Genomic DNA, 26217 nt, shown 5'->3' on the forward strand with positions numbered 1-26217 from the left:
TATCTTAAAATTATTTTTAAATAAAACAGAGCAAGTTTTTAGTTTATTACTATTATTATTATAAAAAACCAGTTATCAATGAAAAGTTTAGTAAAACTTTCTCGAACGAACATTATTATTAATCATCACTGCTCTCTCAATTACTGTTAATCCATTTGTAACTTATTCATACGCTAAGTTAATGTAATTTATTGCGTTTTGGCAGTTTTATAATGTGTATGTATATATATATATCTATATTAAAAAGTTTTTCCGCCATATTGGGGTATTACTCTGTATATACAAATTTATATACTTTATGCATTTCAGTAAACCTTATGTTAATGCGTTTGGACCAACTTGTTAGCTTACACCTCTTTTGCGTAATTATTATTACAAAATTGCAATTTTGGCGACCATTTTGAGGTGAACCCGATGACCGATCACGGTCATTCATGTATTTTTGTGATCTTTGAACGGTGCTTAATCCTAGACAAAAAGTGTTCGGATATTTACGTACGTACTGAATTCAACAACGAACTGTTCTTCGTAAAGTATACTCTGTACATTTTTTTAGGTTATCGCATTAATTATTATCATTTTTAATCTATATATTTATAAATGGTTACATCTTTAAAATTATTATTTATATTTTCATTTATATTGTGCTTTTTTAATGTTGATCATACGCGTGCGTTTAATTATTTTCTAAAAAAAATGTTAAATTGATAACAGTATTCTTAACTTTAAGAAGAAATTTGCAAAAGTCTTTATTGTGTATGAGTTAGCCTTCTTTTTAAATTTAGGTTGTTATGAGACTACCCGTACTTATTTTATTCCATTGATTAACTGCCCATAATTATGGAAGCCAAACAATCATTTGACTGTCCATTTAAGTATTTTAATAACTGATTCTGACTTATATCTGACGATACTTCAACTCTCAGCATTATACAGAGTGAATCACGAACCTCTCCCGGGACTTTAATAACCTTTTTTACTCGTGAAAATAATGTAAAAAGTTCGTATAAACATGTCCTAAATTAATTCGTTTGTGAGTTACAGCTAGTGAAAGATTTCAGCTACTCAGGTAAATGAATTCGTACTAAAATTTTTAGGACGTTAATTAAGGGGCAAAATTAGTCATTTCTTATAGGTTTTGACCTGAAAAATCGAAAAAATAGATCCCAGAACCGTTTCTGCAGTAATCTTTGATAAATCTGGAATAAAAACCAAAAATTGGCGTAAAAAACCTTGTATTTTTTGTTTGATGTACAATAAATTTGTTAAATGGGTAATAGACACATAAAACCTTTAAACAAAACTTGTAGAGAATTTAATGTTGAATAAAATTGTGTAAGATAAGTTGAATAAAACAAATAAAAGTTAGAAAAATTCGAAATTTATTTAGACAGTACACTAAATCCAACTGTAAACATGAAAGTCCATTATACATGTCAGTTTATAATAAATGTTAAAAAATGAGCCCGCCATTTTCAACACATTTCTTGGCACGCTTCTGTACTGATTTTTGTTGCTCTTTTCAGTTCCTCAGGGCTGTCCTTAAGTTGTTCAGCCGCATCCACAATGCAGATAAGTAATTACACTCACGAGAATGTATTTTTGTTTTGTATACAAAATTTTCATCCATTCTCAGACGCAAAAATCTAAACGTGTTAGAACATGCGATCTTGGTGGCCAAAAATGTGGATCTCCACGACCGATCCATTTCACAGGAAACTAATGATTTAAAAGAGTGAAACTAATGATTTAAAAGAGTGAGTTGCTGAGTAATATGAACGGTCCAACAGCTGATTGTGAAAAAGGCCGCAATAAACATTGACGCTAAATCTGTGTTGAAAATTGCCTTCCACCGTTTCATCAGAATTTACTTGTGCCTATGTATGCTCACTGCGTGAGTGGTTGACGCCATCTTGAGTGAAATTTACCTCGTCAGTAAACAAAACATATTTGTAGAGTTGTCGATTTGTATTCCACCAGTTGTAGAACTCTTAAGTGAAGCGGACCGTCGTCTCCTTTGTGTAGATGTTGAACTGGCTGTTTATTATAAGGATAAAACCTTTTTTAAGTGTTCTCCAAACCATCAAATGCGAAACTACGATCCGCTTAGAAAGAGGTCTTCTACTGATGCCTGGACTGCGCTGAACTGTATCGATAATAATTTCATCTATAACAGCGTCGTGTCGGACAGATCGTTCGTAACCGTACAAATACTAGGTAGTGAAGCTGTTTCACAAAGATTGCGAAAGATCGCGCTAATTGCTTTGGAATCTGGAATTCCTACGATTCCGAAAAGTTTTTCATATTGTACTGCAATAGCTGTAGCATTATCAGTATACACACTCGAAATTAATATCGGCGTATTCCGCTGTTGCAAATAAGTACGGCATTACTTCAATGCCAAACCGATCACGTTCAAACTGAAATTCACAGAACGATAGCACAGTTCACAGTACCCGATATTTTTAATATTCCTTACACAATGATTTAAAACACTTATACAGCATTGCGTATTGTTCATCAGCTGTTATTTTATTGCCAACTTTGAAATATAATTTTTCAAATAATTAATTGTATTTCTGTCATTAATAAAAATAATATTATCTAAGTAATTTTTAATTTATAATCGTGTAATTTCCAATTTTTTTTTAATTTTTATAATAAATTTTGTTTTTACAAATTTTTCAACCACCAAAAAATAATTTGTTTTAAGTACTTTTCTGACAAATCTAGTAATATACTGTTTCAAAAACAAAATTCGAAATTTTCTAACTTTTCTTAGTTTTATTCAATTCATTTTACACCATTTTGCTACATTATTATATACATTATATACATATTTTGTTTGTACATCTGAGAAAGATACTGTGTACTGAAATAGTTTTAATTTAAAAAAAATAAATTTTGTGAAAATCACAACATATTTTGTTATTTTCTTTTGTTATGATGGGTTTTCATCAAATAACGTCTTCATCCATAGATTAATAGTCATTAATTTTATTTATTTATGTATATCAGATTACAGCACAGTGACATGATATCAACATTACTCTGCATAGATGCCAAGGCACCTGTACGCAGTCTGGCCTGTAATTTAAATGTGTAATTTTGAACAGACTCAGGCCGACTGTTCCTGAGACGTTGGTTAATTGAAACCAAACTACTAAAGAACACCGGTATCCACAGTCTAGCATCAAATCCATATAAAAGCAACTGCCTTTACAAGGACTCGAACTTAAGAACTTTCGACTTCGAAAATCAGCTCATTCTGCGAAGACGAGTTTAACCACTAGAATTACCGTGCGGGTTAATTTATCCTTAAAAAATAACTGGATCCACTACAACCAAACTAGTTAATGGAACTGTTTTTGTATAATTCAACGCAATACTTTGGCATACAAGAAAGGGAGCCAGAAAAGTTCCCCTATCGGGGGGGCCAAATTATTTTCGATAATAAATTATCGAATCATATGAAAGGTTCTCCCACCAATTTATATAGATTACAATTAAAATATTTTCTTTTACGGAAACATTACTCTATCGATGAGTTCGTAAATAATATTAATTTAAAAAAAACCGATTTTCTCCATCTTGCTCTACATATTCATAAATTTGTGTTCAAATAATTTTCAATAATACCTTCTGAACTGCAAATTATTTTGTAGTAACCTTTTTAGAATTAAGTACTTTTTTTTACCTCCGGGTTAGGTATTGTTTCAGAGGATGAGATGAATGACAAGTAGCGTGTGAAAATGCCATGTCTGACCGGGATTCGAGCCCGGGACCACCGGATGAAAGGCCGAGACCTTACTACTCGCGCCACGGAGACCGGAAGATTAAGTACTTACCTTAACATTATTTCACGTGTTTTTATTTATATAATTTACATGGACGTTAATCTCATCTATTTTTTATCTTATAATTTAAGTTCTCTCTATTTATAATTTATGTTTCATTGATGTCATTTAATGTATTATTATGTACCTATCAGAATAAAAGATTTATTTATGGTGCTGGTATTTGAATTGGGTTTTGAAACATTTTTTTTGTTTATTATATATTCAAAGACGGAGACGAAGTTCTACGAATAAAAACGAAAAACTTCTGCCCCGATAAGGCAAAAAACACCGCTGTTTCGCCTGAGCTCTACTACAGCCTGCAATCTGCTAAAGTGGAATGACAAGCAACGCGGGACGTCAACTTACAAATATTCGATAACTTGTACAGACGGCCGAAAGTGACTAAAAGCGGACTCCTAGTGAAGCGAGTTTAAGGAACAAGTCACTTTAACCACGCCCCAAATGAAGATGACGACCTGTACAATATCAAGGTTTCCGTGAAAACACGCCATCATTATTTTATCCATTTTCATTCTCTTCTATTTCCAGCTAAATTTTTAATTTCTCTCATTTCCTTTTACGAGGGGTGTTATGCACAGTTAATTGCACAGTGTTTACATAACACGCAATTGAAAAGAGACAGTCAAGGAAAATAAATATGGCATAAAAGTACATTTTATTTACTACGAAAACTTAATTTTTCCACATAGGCATCAATTACAATTTCACATTTCTCCCAACTGTGAAGCAGTTTTCTCATTCTGTAAACGAAGAATGCTGGTGGTTTTTCCTTGATCCACAGCCTCACTGCGTCCTTCAATTCATAAAACGTGGGTAAATGAATACCCATAAATAAATTTCTTTAATTGTGAAAAGAAGTGAAAATTGCAGGATGCCAAATATGGTAATTATGAAATAAGTTCAAATTTAAACCTCTCAGGAGCTTCGGCTTAATCGTATTGCATAGTTATCGGCTTGTTGATCAAAATACACAGTTCAACCGTTTAAAGTGTTTTTAAGTTATTGTGCATTGCACAAAAGCTACAGTCGACCAGCTTCCAGATATCAGTTATATACATTATGGTTGGAATCACTCCAGAACACGAACAAGAGAATTCCTTTACGGAGTGTTGTGTTTTGAATTTTTTTGTTCTTGTGGACCACTGTACTGATATTCCATGTTCTCCTGTTTTTCTTCTTGGGCATTATGATGCACCAAGTTTCATATCCCATCACAAATAAGAAGATGATCTTTTCATTTTACTGAAAAGAAGATCATCTCTTTCTTCACGATAACATTTCAAAAGCTGTTAACACTTTTTTTGTTGTTTACTATCTACTGTACGTTTGCATGATACCCACCACAAACAGATATTGTAGTACTCAGTCGTGCAATAAAGTATTCTATTGGTTCTTTTGATCTGAATGGTGATGCGTTGTTGTGTGATGCGATGGTCATCTTGAATCGATTGGTGCTTCTATATATTGTTTTACAAGCTTCTGTTGCACAAAATTGTATTGCCAACTCATAGTACTTCGATCAACAGTTTCATCCCCATTAATGTTTTTTAGACTACATTGAGTGTCACTAGCATTCACTTTCTCTGCTATTAAAAATTCAATTGCTGCACGTTGTTTTAGACAAGTTAACTAACATAGCAGGCATACTCGACTTCAAAACAATAGTGATTAGTAGGTGAAAGAATAACTACTTTGTTATTTTGTGTACATTTTGTTATCGCATTATGACCAGTATGCATTACATTTTAACTGTAGTAAAATAACAAAAAGAAAAAAGTGTTTTAGAACATAAAGTATTATAATATTTTTGGTTGTACTTGTGGCCATCTTTAAAATTAGTTAACCTCATTCTTGCATCACTAAATGTTATTCTGGTAGTTTATATGAATTTGGTCAACATATTTAAAGATTGCACAAAAAGTGTGTTGGATTTAGATTGCTTGTTCATTTTGTATCATTGTTATTTGTATTTCATAATGTTAAAGTAAATAAAAACCATATCTTTATGTACTCAAACATCAGGAAATAAATAAACACATAACATTATACTAAATGAACCAATGAAGTTCAAATTAAAAAAAAAATATATCTTTATAACACCTTTATGTCAGCTGATAGCAGGATGCAAATAGCAGTCATTGTTGATGGTCCAAAGAACTACTGAAAACTAATTATTTATTATTAAGTTTGTAGTTCTAAATAATTTTGGTCACAATCTGTTATGAAGAAAAACATAGCAAAAAAATGATTTGTTCATAAATTTCATTGGTTTTGTGTAATCATTTTATTTTGTTCAAAAATATTCTTCATTTTCTTTTGCAAATTGGTGAATTTATTATTAAATCGATTAATTTCATAAATTCAGTTTCTTTTTGTCTTTCAAATCATCTGATTGATGCACTTTATTTACATTTCTGTATGTTATATCATTTTGCCAACAAACCGCTTTGTCATTATCCAGTTATGTTGTACACAATATTATATTGTTAAAACTGATCCACTTCTGACTAAATATAGTTGCAACATGTTACGTTTTATGAATGAAATTAAAATTAAATTAAATTCTATATTTTCATTAGCAGAAGTTTCCATATGTACTATATTTTTACAAAAGATGTTCAAAGTGGGTGCCCTGATTTACCTGACACAAAAAATTGTTGTCGATGCTATCGATTTCTTGTTTAATGTTCACCGATCTGCAGAGATTTGATTCATAGAAACTATATACTTCAAATAGCACAAAGAAAAGAATCGCAACTAAATAAATTTGTCGGCTAACAATTCGTTTATTAACCTTGAAGACTTGGTAGTGAATCATCTGATGTGGGACACATTGGTCCATCTTGTTGGAAGAATCTGTATACTTTTTCACGATCTATTGTCTAAGATTAGAATTCTTAAAAAATTGTTCAACATACTTTTGCATCAACAGTGCAATCAAAAAATATTATGCTACTACCAGAGACACCACACCATACACCGACCGATCTTCTTTAACATGAAGTTGACGATCAAAAGATCTAATTAGTATTTTCAATTATCGAATACCTATTTTCCGAATTAATATTCCTACATAATTGAAATAAATCATCAGGTCAGTTTATAAGACTGATAAGCATGTATATAGTTAACACGTTTCGGTTTGTCTGTTTCCTTAAGTTGTTGCATAATATGGTTTTAAATTTAAATCATTAAGAATTATGTGGCAAGATGAATAATAATTTACATCACTTTATTGTGATAAGTTTCATATAGATTTTTTTTGAATCGGCAGAAATTGTTTGAATTTTGGCCGTAACTTCTGAAGTCGTAATGGAAGGTCACCTACTCTTTGCTTGGGATATTGTCATTCAAAATTTTTCCATGAATATTTGATGCGTTTCTTGAAAGGATACAGAAGAACATACATAGCTCCACTATAACTCATATACATAGCTCCCTTTCCTTTCAATACATAGCTCCCTTTCCTCGAACGAATAAGGCATTTTAGAAAATGACAATTGCAAAGAACTTGATTATACTGCACTGAAGCATGAAGGGTTTACAGCTGACAACAATAGACAAGAGTAGTCGTAATAAATACAACCAATAGCACTATTAACAACAGTATTAAAAGTTTAGGTTTCTATTGGTTAGAAGTTGCTCATCCAAGTTTTAAGTTGCTCATCCCATATCACTGGACTTTCCACATTATTTTATTAAGTATTCATTTGATATGTTTTCAGTTTCAGCTATAGCCTTACGTAATTATTTTTTATTCTAACATGAAATAGTTGTTTTCTATTTTATCAGTAAATCTATTGCTGTCAATCTCTTGTTAATGCACATTGTAATTTTCTAACAGGAACAATATGTCATGCCAATCAGACTTATAAATGATGTAAATGATTACAAAGTTTTTTTACTAGCATTTCATTTTTACAAAAATCTATTTATTAAAATTTGCTAAAAATATTTTAATTTATTATCAATTTAAAGTTACAGTAATATTTTAATCATTGATGGAATAAAAAAAAATGTGTACGGTTAAAAAACATGCAAATAAAATATATGATAAATCATTAATGGTGACAGATTAGAGAGGTTTTTAATAATGTATATTCATTTTGAAATCAGATAAAACCTTGCTTTCTTTAATTAAAATAAATCTGTTTCTTCATAGATAATCTTGGGCTTAGTGTAAATCTGTTAGTTTGAATACATGTTTTGTATCTTTAAACTGACAAGACAATTTTATTTGACATTTATAATGTTAATACAAATTTTAGAAGTTTTATAAATATTAATTATTCTTTTTCAGTAAAATCTTAGTATCTACTACATGAGAAGTTAATAATGAAAATCAACTTAAAAAAATTGTTTTATAATTGTTCATTTTTTCTTTACATGATGTAGCATTTTATTATAAGTGTAAAGAATAACTGTGCTAAAAAAAATATTGAAAATTTCAAAAAATGTAGATGCACATTTCAAACGTTAGACATCATCATCAATAGATAGATAGATAAAGAGATTTTGATAAATAAATTTATACATAAAAACAATTAAACAAATAATTAACAATACTTAAAAAAAAATACAAAAAGAATATTTCTACCCATCTTTAGATGGAAAAACTTACTAACCTGTATTTTGACAGTGAATTCAAAAGTTAAAATTTAAAGAACTGAAACATTTTAGAGTATTTTTAAAGAATTTTGATTATTACTTTCTGGCTATAACTGTATTGCTATTGCAGCAGCATAATTAGAAAGGGAAGAGGTATTTTAAAGGGAATGTCCCAAATTTTGGGTATTGTGGAAATGTTGATGTTTCAAGATCCTCTTTATCCAAAAAACAAAAAAAAAAGGTTATAAAAATGTATGTATATACATTGGCCTACACTTTGAATATCTTTGGACTGTTTAACATAAATTATTCGAAAATTTCACAAAGAATTTCTGTATGGGGCATTGATAGCAATACATTTTATATAAAATTAAAAAAAATTGGGTGTAACAGTTATTGCGATTTTTTATTTTTGACCTATTTTATAGTGATCTTTGGAATTAATCATAAGTACGTATGACGCACTTATATAAAAAACCAAAGTCAATTAGATTTAGGGTTGAGGATTTTCTAAACAATTTTTTCCTCATAAAAAAAATTAATCCAAAAAATTGAAATTTTGCTACATGTATCAGCTTTGGCCTAATTTTTGATCCTAACAGTTAACTAAACTTTTTTTACCCTGGTTGAATAATATTTCATCAAATAGGAGGCGACTTATTGAATAAATAACTAATTCAATAAATAAACTTTAAGACCTGGAAATGCAATGGGGAGGGGTGAATGGAACCCATAGTTAAAATATCTTTTTTTTTAAACTTTAACTTTTCAAGACTGAAAATCTAACTGTATCTAGTTTTAACGTAGACTATGTGGGAACTTATTTTAAGAAAGGTTGATTTTTGTTGCTATTACCTTTTTAAAAAATTTAAAAAAAATATCATCAATATTGGTCCTTTTGGTGAAAGGTAAGGTTTGAATATGAAGAATGTTCTCCTTTGATTGTAGTCTGCTAAAAATACAATCTTTCTTTGACATAGTATTCTTCTTCTTTTTTGGACAATCCTAGAATTGGTTTGTAATTTGTCTCCAGTATACATTATTTTCAGCAAGTTTCTTTAACTCACTGCAAGTACCGCATCCCATATCTTTCATAATCTGGTCGATATACTTGAGCCCCAGTCTTCTTTTCAGCAGTCCTTCCTCCCACTACACATTCTAATATCATTTTAATCAACCCATCATATCTTAACAAATTGCCAACCCACTAGGCCCTTCTGTGTTTCGTAAATATATTATCAATCCCCTGACTATTATAACATATTCTTATATTATAATATTACAAATATAAATTATATATATCTTAATATATTATATATTATATATATAGCTATTATATATTCTAATATAAATCTTAGATATATAATATTATAAATAAAATTTTCTTAGTTTTGTAAATATTGGTTATTTATTTTAAGATTTATATATTTATCTATGAATGACTTATTGTTGATGATTAAAATGTATATTTTGTTTTATAGTTATATTCCATAAAAGATTCTTAAGCATTTTTTCTTTTTTATATTTTTTAGGTTTAATAACGTTTGTTTACAAATTATTAAATTGTTTTTTATATTATATTTTACTTGGATTTTGAGCATTTTTAGTATGTTATATTAATTTACTTCAACTTTAATTAGTGGAATCAATAAAGGAGATATATTTTAAATACACTTTCATTTTAGATGAAAATCCAAACACCAGCTGGGAATCGAACTGAGGACTAATCAAATGAGAAGTTGGCTTACTAAGCGTTACATATTACAGCTGGCTAGACAATGTATGGTTACTCAATGTTAGTAATTAATATTATTTAATAATTATTGCTAGTATATTAGAAATTTATATGTAACTTTTTTATAATTGTTAAATTGTCCTTGAACTGCAAGTAGTTCTGTTTGAATTGAATTTTTTATTTCAGTATTACAGTTTATAAGATATTTTGTAATTCTGTAAAACTTGTCCTTTTAAATATTTATTATATGTTTTTATTATTTTTGTTTTAATGTACTCAAGTCGTTTGTAATAATGTTTGACAGTTTTTACTCATATATCGGAAATCAAAATTAGTATCCTGTCTTATATAATTACATATACTCTTAAATACTTATGAAATGTTTTCTGATAGCTTATTAAAAAGATGTAGAACAAACTTTTGAAATATCTGTTGTTATATTTTATATATGCATTTTCCTTTGTATTTATGTGTCCTTTACATGCATCTTCATAATAAATCAGAAATATTCACTTTAACTCTAAAATGATTAAACTGATTCTTTTACCACTGCATTTTTTGAATTGTTAGAAAGATTTCTGGGATAAATTATATTTGGATAACTCTGTTATTGGGTAAACAGTAAGATTTAATCTGAAAAAGACTTTTACTTTACATCAGCTTATAGTTTTATGTAGTAATATTTTGAATCGCTGATTAAATTGTTTTAAAGAATTAAAGAATAAGTTGCTTGATCACAACATATGAAATTTAGAAAGTTAATTGAATTTCCTTTATTAAAACCACATTATTTTTTTTTCTTTGTAGTTAAAGATTTAATAAAAAGGTTTTTATTATTTTACAATTGTAGAGGTAGAGACAAAAATGTAATTTTTATGAAAAATTGTTTGTAATATAAAATCACATTGATTGTAACTTATTGTAAGATTAATTTCTTAAAATGTATTCATGTGAATAAAAAGTATTTTTTTCAGAAACATTTAGGGCACAAGATTTTTAAGAATATATGAAATTGTTAAAAATTTGTTCTTATTGGCTTGTAAAACAAGTAAGACCATTGTAGAGCATACAGTATGCTTACATTCTAGGATTACTAAAAATAATAACACAAACTTCTAAAATAACTGTTACAGAAACAATGTGTTATCGTCACCTCTATTATATATTAGTGGGAATGATTCAGTTTTACTCTGACTGGTCTGTACCTTCATAAGTTCAGTTGTTTCTATGTGGATAGAACTAAGTAAAGGTATAATGTCATCAATATCATAACAGAGAAATTCAAATTTATTACTATTACAAATTACCATTTAAATACAAAACTTATTTCAGATGTTATAAAATAATTTAAATAACAAGAATTTTTCAATAGGTTCCTTCTTCATAATTTTAAAAATATTCTTAATTATTGTTCTTAATGGAAATGATAATGCGTTTTTTTTTTGCCTTACACATAGAAGTTTTGGGGTTTGAATTCATTAACTATAAAATTAATTTATCATTATAAAAAAAATCTGGCAGAATATTGTATAATTTTTCCAGCTATGCTGGTCAAGTCATACTAAATTAAAAAATCGTAAAGAACTGTATCATTAAAAAAACAATAGTAATTAGTGTACTAAAGATCATAATAAAAAAATAATTTTTGGATTTTTTTTCAATTTGGGAGTCTTCAAATAAAGGGGGATTATTTATTGTCTCTAATACGCTCCAAAATTGGTTTTAATTAAAAGAATAGAGAAAAAAAAGTTAGATTTTTTTTTTAAAACTGGGAGCCCCTGAATCAAGGGGTTCACATTTTCTTTTTTTTACTAAATAAAAAAAAAATTGATAAAACAAAGAGATACAGCCATAAATTTAAATAAATTAAAATTAGATTTTTCATGAAGTGGTAAAATCTTTTGCCATTTCTTTTTTTTTAATATACTAAATATTTGGTGATAGTGAAATATCAATAATTTTTCACATTTTAAATGCAATTGGTATTATACATAAAACATTTAACAAATACAAATACGATTTTTCGTTGCCATAGACTGTAGGAATGGATTGGGGAAAGATTTTATAGTTATTTTGAGCCCCATGATAATATTCATGTAAAAATCTTCCTTTAACTCATTTTTAAAACAAGAAATAACTAAAAAAAAAGTTTCAAGCCATTTTTTGGGGGTGAATATTAAAAAAAAAATTGGGCAATTTTTTATCCCGATAAAAAGGGCTTCAACTTTTGTAAGAAATTTTTTTTTGATGAAGTGCTCAAATAAAATATTTAAATTTTATTTTGATCCAAAACAACCCCACCCCTTTTCCAATTTCTGCAAAAATTTAATGTAATCTCCTTGAGGATGGTATCTTCCTAGCAAGTTTAAAGAAAATTTGTTTACAGAGTCTGTAGTTATTAAGCTTCAAACAAGCCAACCTACAGTTGCCAGATTAAATAAATAGATAAATAAACTAACTTTTAAGAAAAAAAATTTGATCTAACGTAAATTAGGTTGCTAGCGTAATACAAAGAGGTAGAACTGCACTTTCACAGTTTATGGTAGTCCGTAAACTATTTATCATGAATTAATAACATAAAACAGTGTGGTTAGTTTATTTTGCAACCCTTTTAACAGCTATTATTCTTTATTAATGTCAAGCATGACTATACTTAAAAATACTTTACAACAACATGTGAAATAACTGCTTTTACCGGTCTGTTTCTTATGTCCTCATTTATCATTTTTAATTTTAATAACTAAATAATAAAATTCTGCAACATCTGGTATATTAAATTATTTTATTACTGGTTAGTATAATAAGACAATGAGAAGTTTTTGAAGTTGTACCAGAAATAACGTAAACAATTTTTTTCTTTTTAACATGTTGCAGATTTTATTTATTAGATAAAAAAAACTGTTATATCTAAAATAAAAATTATCCTCGTGTATTTACCTACAAAATGTTTGTAGTAGTAATGCAATTTTAAATTACTGTAATTCAGAAACAAAAAAATAGTAAGACATGACACAAATACCAGATTAAAAATTGAATATTTTAGATTTTACCATACAATCAATAATTTTTGATTTCCTCTCCATAAGTCACTCTGTTCACATCACTGTGGTTATCCAAAATCTGTCATATTTGGCCAATAATATCAGGTGTGGCATGTTACAGTTACTTCCATGATCTCTTATTCAAGAGGTAGATGTAATGAATAGTTTTGATATACATACTTTGCTTCACAAAAAGTTTATTGAAGTGGAATTAGGTGACTGTGGAGATATTGCTTCCAGCCACCTCTTCCGATTCATCTTTTGCAAAATTTCTTTTTAAGAAAGCCATGAAAATAATTTGAATAGTATAGAAAAGCATTTTCCTTTTGAATATTCACAGTATCATCTATTTGGGGGGGGGAAAAATTACCCAAGTACTTAGTTTCACCCAATGACAAACAAAATACTTCCTTTCATAGAATTGCTTTTGTGTTTAGTGAATTTGTGTGGATTTTAATTTTTTTATGCGGCTCAAATTTTGGCATGATGTTTATAATATACCTAGAAAATAAAAAAAAATGGCTTCCTGAATAAATTCATTTTTGTTTACAAATTGTTTTGGGCATAATTGAACAGTGACTGTGGTTCATACCCAGAGAGATGAAGGTGCTTCTCTAACAAGTTTTGAATATTCTTGTTCATTGTTCACAAGATACCTTCAGACATCTTCCAGATAAATTTTTAAAGCTTTTCAATGCCTTTATAACTTAGATTTTACCTGAATGTTTATCATTCAATAGACATATTTTCTTTTAATCTTTACCAACGATGAATGTTTTGATTTGGAGGATTTTCATAAAAAATTAGATAATTTTTTTTTTCACAAGCATTATAGGTACAAACTTTGGTAATCTCAACATGAATTGAATCTTTTACGTTCATTATCTTGATTCCTGGAATTAGTGTTAGCAATTTTTCATGTACACGTTTCCTTGTGTAAGTGTGAACTTCCACCTGATATTATGAATTGTAAAATGCATATATTTATTATTTTACTTATTTTAAATCTGTAATATTTTTCCTTTCTAAGTTACAGTAATTTAAAATTTCACCATGATTTTATAGATATATGATGTAGAAACTATATTTTTGTCATATGAAAATGTTGTATAATGTTGTCTATTATCATTTCGTATAACTTTTTTTTTAACCTCTGAGTCCATTGTTAGGTGTTGCTTCAGAGGATGAAATGAATGATTTGTAGCGTGTGTGAAAATGCCATGCCTGACCAGGATTCGAACCTGGGACCTCCAGATGAAAGGCCGAGATGCTACCTCTTGCGCCACAGAAGCTGGCATTTCATATAATCTAGTATGAAAGAAGTACACTTACCATTGACCAAACGTGGCCTTAATTGTTCAACAGAGTTTAGGATACATTCTTCCACATGAGGATCATTTCTTTTACAGATCTTTATATAACTTGCTGTAACCAAAAAACAAAATGGAAAGATAATTATTAGTAATACATGTGTACAAGTGAATATATAGATATGTATATGAACTTAAGTATAAAAATATCTTAATGTCTTTTTATAAAGGTATTATTCCATAACAGAATAACCATATTTTAATGAAACTGTCACATTGATTGTATGGCTTTACCCATAATTAAAACTGAGGTTGTATACTTTTATAACTAAGTTTATTTCTTTACCTTTATTTTGTGGCAAATATGTCACAAAATCCAAACTTAACAAAGAATCTATTATATAAAACTTTTCAAGTAAGCTATCAAATAAAAGTTTTTAAAATGCAAATCTATATTATGTTTCTATAAGTTATAGAAACATGTTATATAACATGTAAAAAATATCTATAATTTAAAATATTTCATAAAATAATTGAAGAAATAAATTTTAATATAACTAATAAATTGGTAAATATTGTGTAACTTTTTTTCATCTATATATATATATATATATATATACTAGCAGACCCAGCAATGCTTTGCTATGGCTAGATTTGAGTAAATAAATATATATATATATATATATATATATATATTAAATGAACACAACTGAAAGTTTGATAAAACATTAACAAAATTAACATTACAGAACTTCACAAAATTTAACCTTTCTCTTCTACCCTTTTACCCTTTGTCTCTTTTCCCCTATCTCTTTTTCCCCATTTTGCCTTCTCCCTTTCCTTTTCACTTTCCCCAATTTCCTTTTTCTTACTTTCATTTTCCCCATATTCCACTTCACTTTTCGCCATTCCCATTTCCTCCTTTTCCTTATCTTTTCCATTTCTTTCCCCAATTTCGCATTTCTGTATTTCCCCTTTCCTCTTCCTTTTTTTTCTCCTTTCCCCTTTCCATTTACTTTTCTCGTTTTTACTTTTTCCCGTTTTCCCCTTTTTTATTTTTTCCATTTTCCCCTTCCCTTTTTTCTTCTTCCCTTCGATTTTTAACTTTTCCGATTTTTCCCCTCTCCCTTTTTCCCTGCGCATAAATCGGTCCTGTAGTTTTTTATAGCAGTCACACTTATTTATATTATTATTTATATTTTTATTTATAGCAGTTTTGTATAGCGGTCACACTTATCAGAAACACTGACATGAAATCGTAAAATATTTAGTATAGCATGTGTTGCTTTTACATCCAACAGATAGCGCTGTTTTTTAAAAAAAAAAAAACATATTTTTACCTGTTACAGATTAAAAATCGGATTACAGGTGAAAAATCGGATTTATATGCCTCAGATATCAAGGGATATAAGTATTAAGTATATGAAAACATACGCGTATTCGATTGCAACGTTGTGTTAAAATTTCAAAGCAATTTGTGAAGAACTTTCGGAGATTTAAGATTTTAAACAAACGAACATTTACATTTTTATTTATACAGATATGAAATTTTTTCATGAAATCATTCACCACTTCTTAAAATATTGTAATATATGTTTTTTTTTGCTCTTTCGCTGTATTTCCAGTCGATTTAAATATTTATCAAAACTTTTTTTAAAGTTTATACTTCATACATAATAGGGCTATCAAAAAATGTCTACAATGTAATTAATTATATAGTTCCTGGACCTAAGTTATTGAATTTTATTTTTTTTTATTTTAGCGTTTATCGAAGAGGGTATTAGATTTAGAGAAAACGTTACTTAAGCAAATTCGTAAAGTTTAACTTATATATGAATATTTTTAGAATAATTTTTTTTTTTTTTAATTTATTTCCCTTCTCTAAAAAAATATGTATATAATTTTTTTTTTAACTTGACTACGTACATAGGAGTGGTAATGTATTTAACTGTTACATATGTTTGTTCCCTTCTGTAGCCTTACAGATCCAACCAGTTATAACCACCTCTAGGGTAGTAACAGGTCTTCGGTCTGGAAGTAACAAAGTTTATCTTAAATTGTCTTAACCAAAACGGAGGGGGGGGGGGACAAAATTTAAAAATTACGCTATTTTAAAATTTTAATAGTGGACTCCATAAAACGATAAAAAAATTAACACTTTTTAATCTTGTAATTTTTTCAAAAATTTATCTTTCTCAAAATATAAATGAAACAGTTTCTCTGCAAAATCAAGCAGGACTGCTAGCACAATGTGGTACAAGCATGTATTATTCATTAACATTCAAATTTCTATTTAAGTAGCGTAACGTTTGTAAAAAAAATAAAAAAAGCTTCTACCAGTATCCTCCTATCTAGTTGATTATTATTTTGAATATCAAAGCTATTGAAACAACAATAAAGCGCTATATAAAATAATTATTAAAAAGCAATAAACCCAACTACTAATTGTACACATCTACCTAATATAATTATGAAAAACGAACTAAAAATAGTTAAGCAAGTTTTTTTTTCTTCTCTTATAGACATTTTTCAGGACAGAGGAAGTTAATTAGCGATGTGAAATTTAACATTATTTCTACATTTTATGTTACAGTCTGGTGCCTGTGTAGGTTGTATGAGATAGTATATTTAATGACATCCACTTTGTTAAGATTAACAGCCACCCGAATACAACGTAAAATGTACAAGTAATATTAAATTTCACATCGTTACTAACTTATTGTAACCTGAAAAATACTTGTAAGAAAACAAAAACAACCTTCTTTTAATTATCTTTATTTCTTATAATTATTCTAGGTAAATGTATACAGTTAGTAATCGGAGTTGTTTTTTAATAATTATTTTATTTGGGTCTAACTCTTTTTATTATTAATAGCTTGGAAAGTCATATAATACTTTCCGATACTTTTTTTTTTTTTATAAAAATAATGATAAGCTTAATTATTTTACAAATGTTACATTCATAAAAAGCAATCTGAAGAGTAAATGTAAATATATATTTTTTTAAATATTATTTTTTAATGCAAAATTTAAAAACCACACATAATTAAACATTAGGGATATGTAAATATGTAGTTGAAGTTCGGTTTTTATCGTTGTTTGTGTATTACTTTTTTGGATATAATATAGTAACCAGAAGAACCAATAGAGTGAAATAATCGACAATATTTGTTTTTGGTAAATTTTTTTATAAAGAGTTTTAGAAATGTAGTGTTATAAGATCAAATATCATTTTAATAATTTCGTGATAATCAAGGCAGTCGACTGACTTAAAGTTTAAAAAAAAAATCGGGTGGGGCTGTGTCGAGGCGCACGGCCGTTGGTTTAACGTGAAACGTTACAACCTTGGATGAAGTTCCTCCGAGCTTAAATGGAGGAGTTTAACTCCTCCATTTAACTCTGGAGGAGTTAAATGGGAGAGCCACCATCGTATTTTGTTTTTAACAAAACTGAAAGCCTCCAATGGAGAATTTTAGTCCTTCATTTGCCCAACTCTGCAGTGGTCGGTCTGTATGTCAGCGACTCACTTTTAGTGTATTGAATTGAAATAAAAACGAGACATTGACAGCGTACTAAATTTTATTTTAACGTAAAACAGACACTAAATGTTACATGATATTTATTTCGACTAATATTCGACGACAATTTTGTTCAGCATTGGTCTGTGATATAAGAAGTAAGAGACATAAGGTATAATATGCAGCAGTAAAGGTGATTTTATTGCGGTACCTGTGCGTGGCTCATAACCTCCCTTTCCAACGATATGCGTAATTTATATTTCCGGCTGGCTTTTGCGCGAGCTAAGTTGACATATTGAATTTTTATACATTTTTACATGTTTACTTTAATTTTTTACACACAAATATTGTCTAAAATATACTTATTATTACTTAAATCGATCTATCTCGACGAACTGTAAACACAAACACACGAATCATCGCGCTATTACTTCTAAGTCGTGAGCTACGCTGAATGGAAATGAGCGAGAGCGCCAGTTTTAGCCGCTGTGCCTCCTCCCCGCTAACCCGCTCGCCAGTGACGCAAAATCAAAATCGTATCGGCGAGTTGACCATTAAGTTATAAAATGACACCCGCATTTACGTCTCTGAGACTAATAGTTAGAGAGTTATTAAGGCAGGATGATATAGATCTTTTCGTTATGTACAAATTTCTGTCCTGGTACCCGTATGTTTTGGTATGATTTTAAGGACGTTTTCGTCAAAAATATTCTCTCCTGGTTAAGAAAATGGAATAATAATACAGATCTATTAAGTGATATGAAAAGGATTGGATTATTTATAATTGTTTGTACTTTTGAGAATATTAATCGTGAAAAAGAGTAGAAAATAAATTCTGAATCATTTAACAAAAAAAAATTCATCCACTTTAAATTGTTTAACAATAACATTATATTAAGGAACAAATACAAACGGATATTTCTTAAGATTAGCTCATTGCCAATCTGTAGAGGAGAACCATTTTGAACATTTCTTTTAGAATAGTATGCTTTCAACATTTATTTATTAAGTAATTTAGAACTGAAAACATTCGGCTCATCTAAAGTTAAATGTTATATTAATTAAAGTAAATAATAATGGATTGAACTAGCCGTTTAATTTGCAGTGGCGTTGCAAATTAACAGTTTTTCTGAATGATTATTATTTAAAAAATTAAAGGCTGTTATTATTAGGATTGCAAGGACTGCAAAACTTACCCTGGAGCAGACATTGATAGCGACCATAATTTGGTGATAATGAAATGTAGATTGGGGTTTAAAAACCTGAAGAAAAGGTGTCAGATGAATCGGTGGAATTTAGAGAAGCTTGAGGAAGAGGAGGTAAAGAAGATTTTTGATGAGGACATCGCAAGAGGTCTGAGTAAAAAAGATAAGGTAGAAAATGTAGAAGAAGAATGGGAGAATGTTAAAAAGGAAATTCTTAAATCAGCAGAAGCAAACTTAGGCGGAATAAAGAGAACTGGTAGAAAACCTTGGGTTTCAGACGATATATTGCAGCTGATGGATGAACGTAGAAAATATAAGAATGCTAGTGATGAAGAAAGTAAAAGGAACTATCGGCAATTAAGAAATGCTATAAACAGGAAGTGCAAACTGGTGAAAGAAGAGTGGATTAAAGAAAAGTGTTCAGAAGTGGAAAGAGAAATGAACATTGGTAAAATAGACGGAGCATACAGGAAAGTTAAGGAAAATTTTGGGGTACATAAATTAAAATGTAATAATGTGTTAAACAAAGATGGTACACCAATATATAATACGAAAGGTAAAGTCGATAGATGGATGGAATATATTGAAGAGTTATACGGAGGAAATGAATTAGAAAATGGTGTTATAGAGGAAGAAGAGGAACTTGAGGAGGATGAAATGGGAGAAACAATACTGAGATCTGAATTTAAGAGAGCATTAAAAGATTTAAATGGCAGAAAGGCTCCTGGAATAGACGGAATACCTGTAGAATTACTGCGCAGTGCAGGTGAGGAAGCGATTGATAGATTATACAAACTGGTGTGTAATATTTATGAAAATGGGGAATTTCCATCAGACTTCAAAAAAAGTGTTATAGTTATGATACCAAAGAAAGCAGGGGCAGATAAATGTGAAGAATACAGAACAATTAGTTTAACTAGTCATGCATCAAAAATCTTAACTAGAATTTTATACAGAAGAATTGAGAGGAGAGTGGAAGAAGTGTTAGGAGAAGACCAATTTGGTTTCAGGAAAAGTATAGGGACAAGGGAAGCAATTTTAGGCCTCAGATTAATAGTAGAAGGAAGATTAAAGAAAAACAAACCAACATACTTGGCGTTTATAGACCTAGAAAAGGCTTTCGATAACGTAGACTGGAATAAAATGTTCAGCATTTTAAAAAAATTAGGGTTCAAATACAGAGATAGAAGAACAATTGCTAACATGTACAGGAACCAAACAGCAACAATAACAATTGAAGAACATAAGAAAGAAGCCCTAATAAGAAAGGGAGTCCGACAAGGATGTTCCCTATCGCCGTTACTTTTTAATCTTTACATGGAACTAGCAGTTAATGAAGTTAAAGAACAATTTAGATTCGGAGTAACAGTACAAGGTGAAAAGATAAAGATGCTACGATTTGCTGATGATATAGTAATTCTAGCCGAGAGTAAAAAGGATTTAGAAGAAACAATGAACGGCATAGATGAAGTCCTACGCAAAAACTATCGCATGAAAATAAACAAGAACAAAACAAAAGTAATGAAATGTAGTAGAAATAACAAAGATGGACCACTGAATGTGAAAATAGGAGGAGAAAAGATTATGGAGGTAGAAGAATTTTGTTATTTGGGAAGTAAAATTACTAAAGATGGACGAAGCAGGAGCGATAGAAAATGCCGAATAGCACAAGCTAAACGAGCCTTCAGTAAGAAATATAATTTGTTTACATCAAAAATGAATTTAAATGTCAGGAAAAGATTTTTGAAAGTGTATGTTTGGAGTGTCGCTTTATATGGAAGTGAAACTTGGACAATCGGAGTATCTGAGAAGAAAAGATTAGAAGCTTTTGAAATGTGGTGCTATAGGAGAATGTTAAAAATCAGATGGGTGGATAAAGTGACAAATGAAGAGGTATTGCGGCAAATAGATGAAGAAAGTAGCATTTGGAAAAATATAGTTAAAAGAAGAAACAGACTTATAGGCCACATACTAAGGCATCCTGGAATAGTCGCTTTAATATTGGAAGGACAGGTAGAAGGGAAAAATTGTGTAGGCAGGCCACGTTTGGAGTATGTAAAACAAATTGTTGGGGATGTAGGATGTAGAGGGTATACTGAAATGAAACGACTAGCACTAGATAGGGAATCTTGGAGAGCTGCATCAAACCAGTCAAATGACTGAAGACAAAAAAAAAAAATTATTAGGATTTGGGGCATTAACTGTTTACAGTGTATTATTGTAACGCGTGTCCCAGAAAGAATCATCCGATTTGAATTGTTTATATTTTGAGAAACTTAACACGGTAGTCTAATTCGTCCCAGACCTTAGCAAGCGTTTATCTGTTCACGGCTGCTGTTATGCGGTTCCATAGTTCGACTGCTGTAGCTGGAAGGGATAGACGGAGTATTTTACAAAACCCACAAGTAAAAAGTGAGGTCTAGCGATTTTAGAGGCCAGCGATGTAAAGCTGAATAATTTGGTCGCATATGGCCGATCGATCGTTGAGGAATTCTATCGTTGCAAAATTCTCGAACGTCCTCCTAGAAAATGAAATCTTCCGAATCGGTATATAACTGAGAGAAAATCCAGTTTTCAAGCATATTGGGATACCTAGCTTCTAAAAGCTAAATAGTTCTGAAATGTTAAAATCGGATGATCTTTTAAGGGACATATATAAATTTGAACATAATACGAAATAAAAAAGTTACTCCGGGACGTTTTTCATCGTTTATTACTTCGCGATTTTTCCGATTTTGCAACTTCGATTGCTTATAACTCAAAAATCAAGATATTTTTCCAGAAACGAATTTCACCATCGTTTTTCTCTTAAAGACCTATTTTTTAGGTAGATTTCATAAAAAAACTTACCTATTGTAATGGGTACCATGATTCGACTTCCGGAAAATTCCGACATATCTTCGCGTTTCACATCCCCACACCCCAAAACCATCGTCAGTTCAAAAGTTTATATAAACATTTATATATATTTCACTTTCTTATGGACACGATAACTGCCGTAATTTTGCGCCAATAACTTTCAAATTGTTACATATAATATAATGACCCAAAATCTCGGTCGAGTTTGTTAATGAGCAAAATCGGACCGTGGGGATAGAAATGGGGAAGCTTTTTCGAAAAAATAAAATATCGCTATAACCTTCTAATTAAGTAACATATCTAATTCGTTTAAAGTTCTTACTATTCTTTGGATAAGGGCCTAAAAGTTATCTAGGTAAAGTTTTTTGATATCACTAACCACTGGCTTACGGGGTGGAAAAAATGAAGTTTTGAAGACAAAAAAATCATATTTCTCTTAATAGTCATAGTATAGAATTGGTTTAAATCGTTAATCCTCGTTAAACATTACCTAAAATGTTTGTATGAAATAATTTTTGATATGAACAACTCTTACGGCAAGGGATGACTATAATGTTACTGGAATTGTAAGAAAATCAATTATGTGAAAAGTTTATTCACATGCAACCATTCTCGTATTGAGTAAATTTGAAGTTTTTCTTAACTTTAAGGTGGAAATCATTTTTATCCCTTACTTAGCACCGGTGAAATTTACTTCCTCCTTCCGGCGTGTCGAAAGGGATTTTTTTTAAATTTGATTCGGTATGGTAGACAAAGATTTCAAACACACCATAAAGTAATAGTAATTTTGTAACTATGTATATCCTCCACTTCTTTATACCTCTTAGTATTTCTTTGTTCTGAAATTTCAAGCCCATTTCTTTACTTTAATATCACTGTATAAAAGTACATAACAATATAAAAAATCTATGATAGGTTTTCTAGATGAAGACTGTACATGCATTCATCAGTAAAGAAGGTTTATGTACTTCCATTCACCCTGCTGTTAAATTATAAGTTGGCATGGTTGTAAATGATGACCCTGTTTTTATATTTAAATTAAAATAAAATAGCAATGAATTGTTATGCACTGTAAACACCTAAACACCTGCATTTATATTATACGTGTATGAATGTTTTTTTTTTACGTTTCTATCATTATTTATTTTTAAATCTCAAGGTTATAGACGTGATTTTTATATTTTTATTTTTATTTCTTATTAATAAAAAAAATTATCTTTAAAATTATAAATTAACCAAGTTTATTTTTACTGATTCTAATTAATCTTACTAGTTGACAAAGCAAAGTACATGTTCGGAAAGTTTACGAACTACTGCTGTGTACAGTCAGGTTCCATCGGTACTAGTAAAGTAACTGCGAATTCTGCCGTGAGATTATATTGCTATTTTAAACATTACTGTCTGTGTGTATGGACGTAGACGTACATCACGGTAGTATTACATAACATTATATTATATATTAGACTTTATTTATATTAATGAATTAAATAATGTCATTTTAATTTCAATGTTTAATAATAAAAAATCACAGTTTTTATTCTGCATAATTACGACTATTTTTGTTTAAACAATGAATTTTATCTTTTACCCTGTTATTTTGTAGTAAGAGCAGTAACTGTTTTTTTTTTTTGTCAATGTTCTTTAAACCAGAAGCATGGTGAAAATATATCGTATTAAAAAAGTACTTACACGTAAATTGAGTATAAATTTCTTACGTCGTTATTTTAGTTCAAGTAATGATAATATTACGACAGAGACGCGTGAGTCATAGAATTATGGGTTAAAAGTTTAAAATAGGCGTTTAGTTATAACCATTACGTAATTTGTAGACGTGTTATTAGTAGTAAAAGCAAACAAAATACAGTAACCTATTTTAAACGGACCAGCATTTCTTGTTTAGAACCAATTGTAAAGCATGACACTTTGTTCTGTAGGATTAAGCCCAGACTGTACTGTTGTGTTGTATCACCATCTCTGTCTATATAGCGAAATAAAACAACAGTGCTGCGATCCTCCATGAATATGAATTCCACTTTCTTGAATAGTATTTCACTAGTTACATTACTCGTCTTTAGATATCTTTTCTGATAAGTTTGAAGCTTAATTACTGGCTTTATAATATGGTATGAAAAACAAAAAAAACTGGTGGTTGACTTTTCCGGAACGCCGCTGTAGCCAAGTCCGGAAAGTTTTACAACTGTGGGTTGTTTCTGATGCACAGCTTACACACACATGCACACAAAACTTCATTTACAATATTTATAATTTTATTTAAATATCATATTTTTTCGTTTATTTAATTCAATGATTCTAACTAAAGTGCGCGCGCGTACCGTATTTAATTCGCGCGGGTATGGCGGTACTAGCGGCGACTGTCGGCACTAACTAAACTAATGTAATTTCACAACTTACATTTTTAATTCTAAAGTTTTTAATTCTATTACAGAAACCATTTTATTAAAAACCGAAAAGACGTACGCCCATAATTTTTTTTTTTTTTTGTTTTGTCTAGATTAACTAGTTAAACTCTAAAACATCAAGATTTGTAAAAAAAAAACGATAAATAATTTTTTCTTCTTATATATTCAATTTTTTTTTTTTTTTAACATAATTAAATATCTGCATCTGTTCAGTTGAACTATAAGTAGATGTGTTAAATGCCTATAGTTGATTTGAAGGAGAGAAAATCCAACTCTTCAATATTTTCCGTTTTATTTTGTCTTGCACCCGGCATTTTATTCAGCTATCGATGGATGATAATGAAATTAATTTTTGTACAGTGAGAAAAAATGCCGAGCATTATCGGCGGATTCGAACCCAGAATCTCCGTATGATAAGCATTGACGCTACCATTAAACTATGGAGATCGGCTTAAGAATTAAATAATGTTGATTATTTTTAGAAATCCTTTGTAAAAGAGGATTTTAAATTTTAATTCTAAATTCATCTCTAAAAATTTAGTTAAAAAATGATTAGATAATTTAATAATTTTTTTACAACGATTGAACTGAGAAACGTAAATTAAAATGATAATGATATATTAATTTGCTTGCTTTTTTAAATGAAACGTAAGATGCCATTTATAAAATAGTGGATATTCTAAATTATTTATAATTTTTGTTAACTGTCGATCTGATCTACTTTCCCCTCTCGTAATCAAATCACCCCTCCTCTTGTTTTGAATCTGGTTTTTTCAAGGTTGCAAGAACATAAATACAGAAACCAGTAAATAAACTACAATTAAATTTACGTACAAATCAAGTACAGGAATCCCTTATGTTTGTTTATATTTTATATATATATATATGTGTGTGCGCGCGCGCATAAAAAGTTAATTTATTATGTACATATTATACTGCATTACATACAGTTATTTGTGTTTTTTATTTTAATAATAAAAAAAAGAATTTATTCCTTAATAAGGCTTGGTAAAGAATTTATTATTTATTTACTTAATTTACAATTTTTCTTTTTATCTCAACATAATAATGAAAAATAAATAAATAATTATTTATATTATCCCCGTTCTTATTTTTACCAATATATTTTAAGCTTTAATATTTTATTTAAAAAATCAAAAGTTTTGTTTTATTTGATAGAATTTTTGCTTTGTCTTCATCCGGAAGTTCAAATTCTGATATAAAATTGATTTGTTATCCAAAAAATCGGGTGGGGCTGTGTCAGGGCGCGCGGCCGTAGGTTTAACGAGAAACGTTGCATCTATCGACTTGTTAGAGGTACTATGTAAACGAAATGCCGCTACGTTTTTACCGGGGAATTTAGTCTGAAGTAGAAGAATTTTGTCAGCTTTCAATCTCTGTCGAATCAAAGACAAACGCTGCAAGTTAGACCAAACGAATTGTTTTCAAATACCGTTTTGAAGCGTTTGTCATTTGCATGCCAATGGTCCTGCAACGCATCAATTCGACTGATGTTGATATCCATCAGCCCGGGGACGTCTTTGACAGATGTATGGGTGTTACCTTTACTCGTTATTTACATTAGTTCGGGTACAGCAGCAGTAGAGGTGCTCGCGCCGTTAACGTCGTTCACTGACCCCGCCGTGACAGCTTTGTGACGC

The 26217-nt window shown here is 29.6% G+C and overlaps 1 protein-coding gene across 1 annotated transcript in view; it reads right to left on the minus strand.

The window, feature by feature from the left end:
* LOC142333479 (protein takeout-like) overlaps positions 1 to 26217 on the minus strand; it is a 60535-nt gene that overhangs the window by 18517 nt on the left and 15801 nt on the right. The window contains exon 2 of the mRNA XM_075380707.1: positions 14577 to 14669. Within this exon, the coding sequence (XP_075236822.1) occupies positions 14577 to 14669 (93 nt within the window). The remainder of the gene's footprint in view (positions 1 to 14576; positions 14670 to 26217) is intronic.

The sequence above is a fragment of the Lycorma delicatula genome, chromosome 12 (genome assembly GCF_047948215.1).
Source record: "Lycorma delicatula isolate Av1 chromosome 12, ASM4794821v1, whole genome shotgun sequence".
Classification (NCBI taxonomy): domain Eukaryota; kingdom Metazoa; phylum Arthropoda; class Insecta; order Hemiptera; family Fulgoridae; genus Lycorma; species Lycorma delicatula.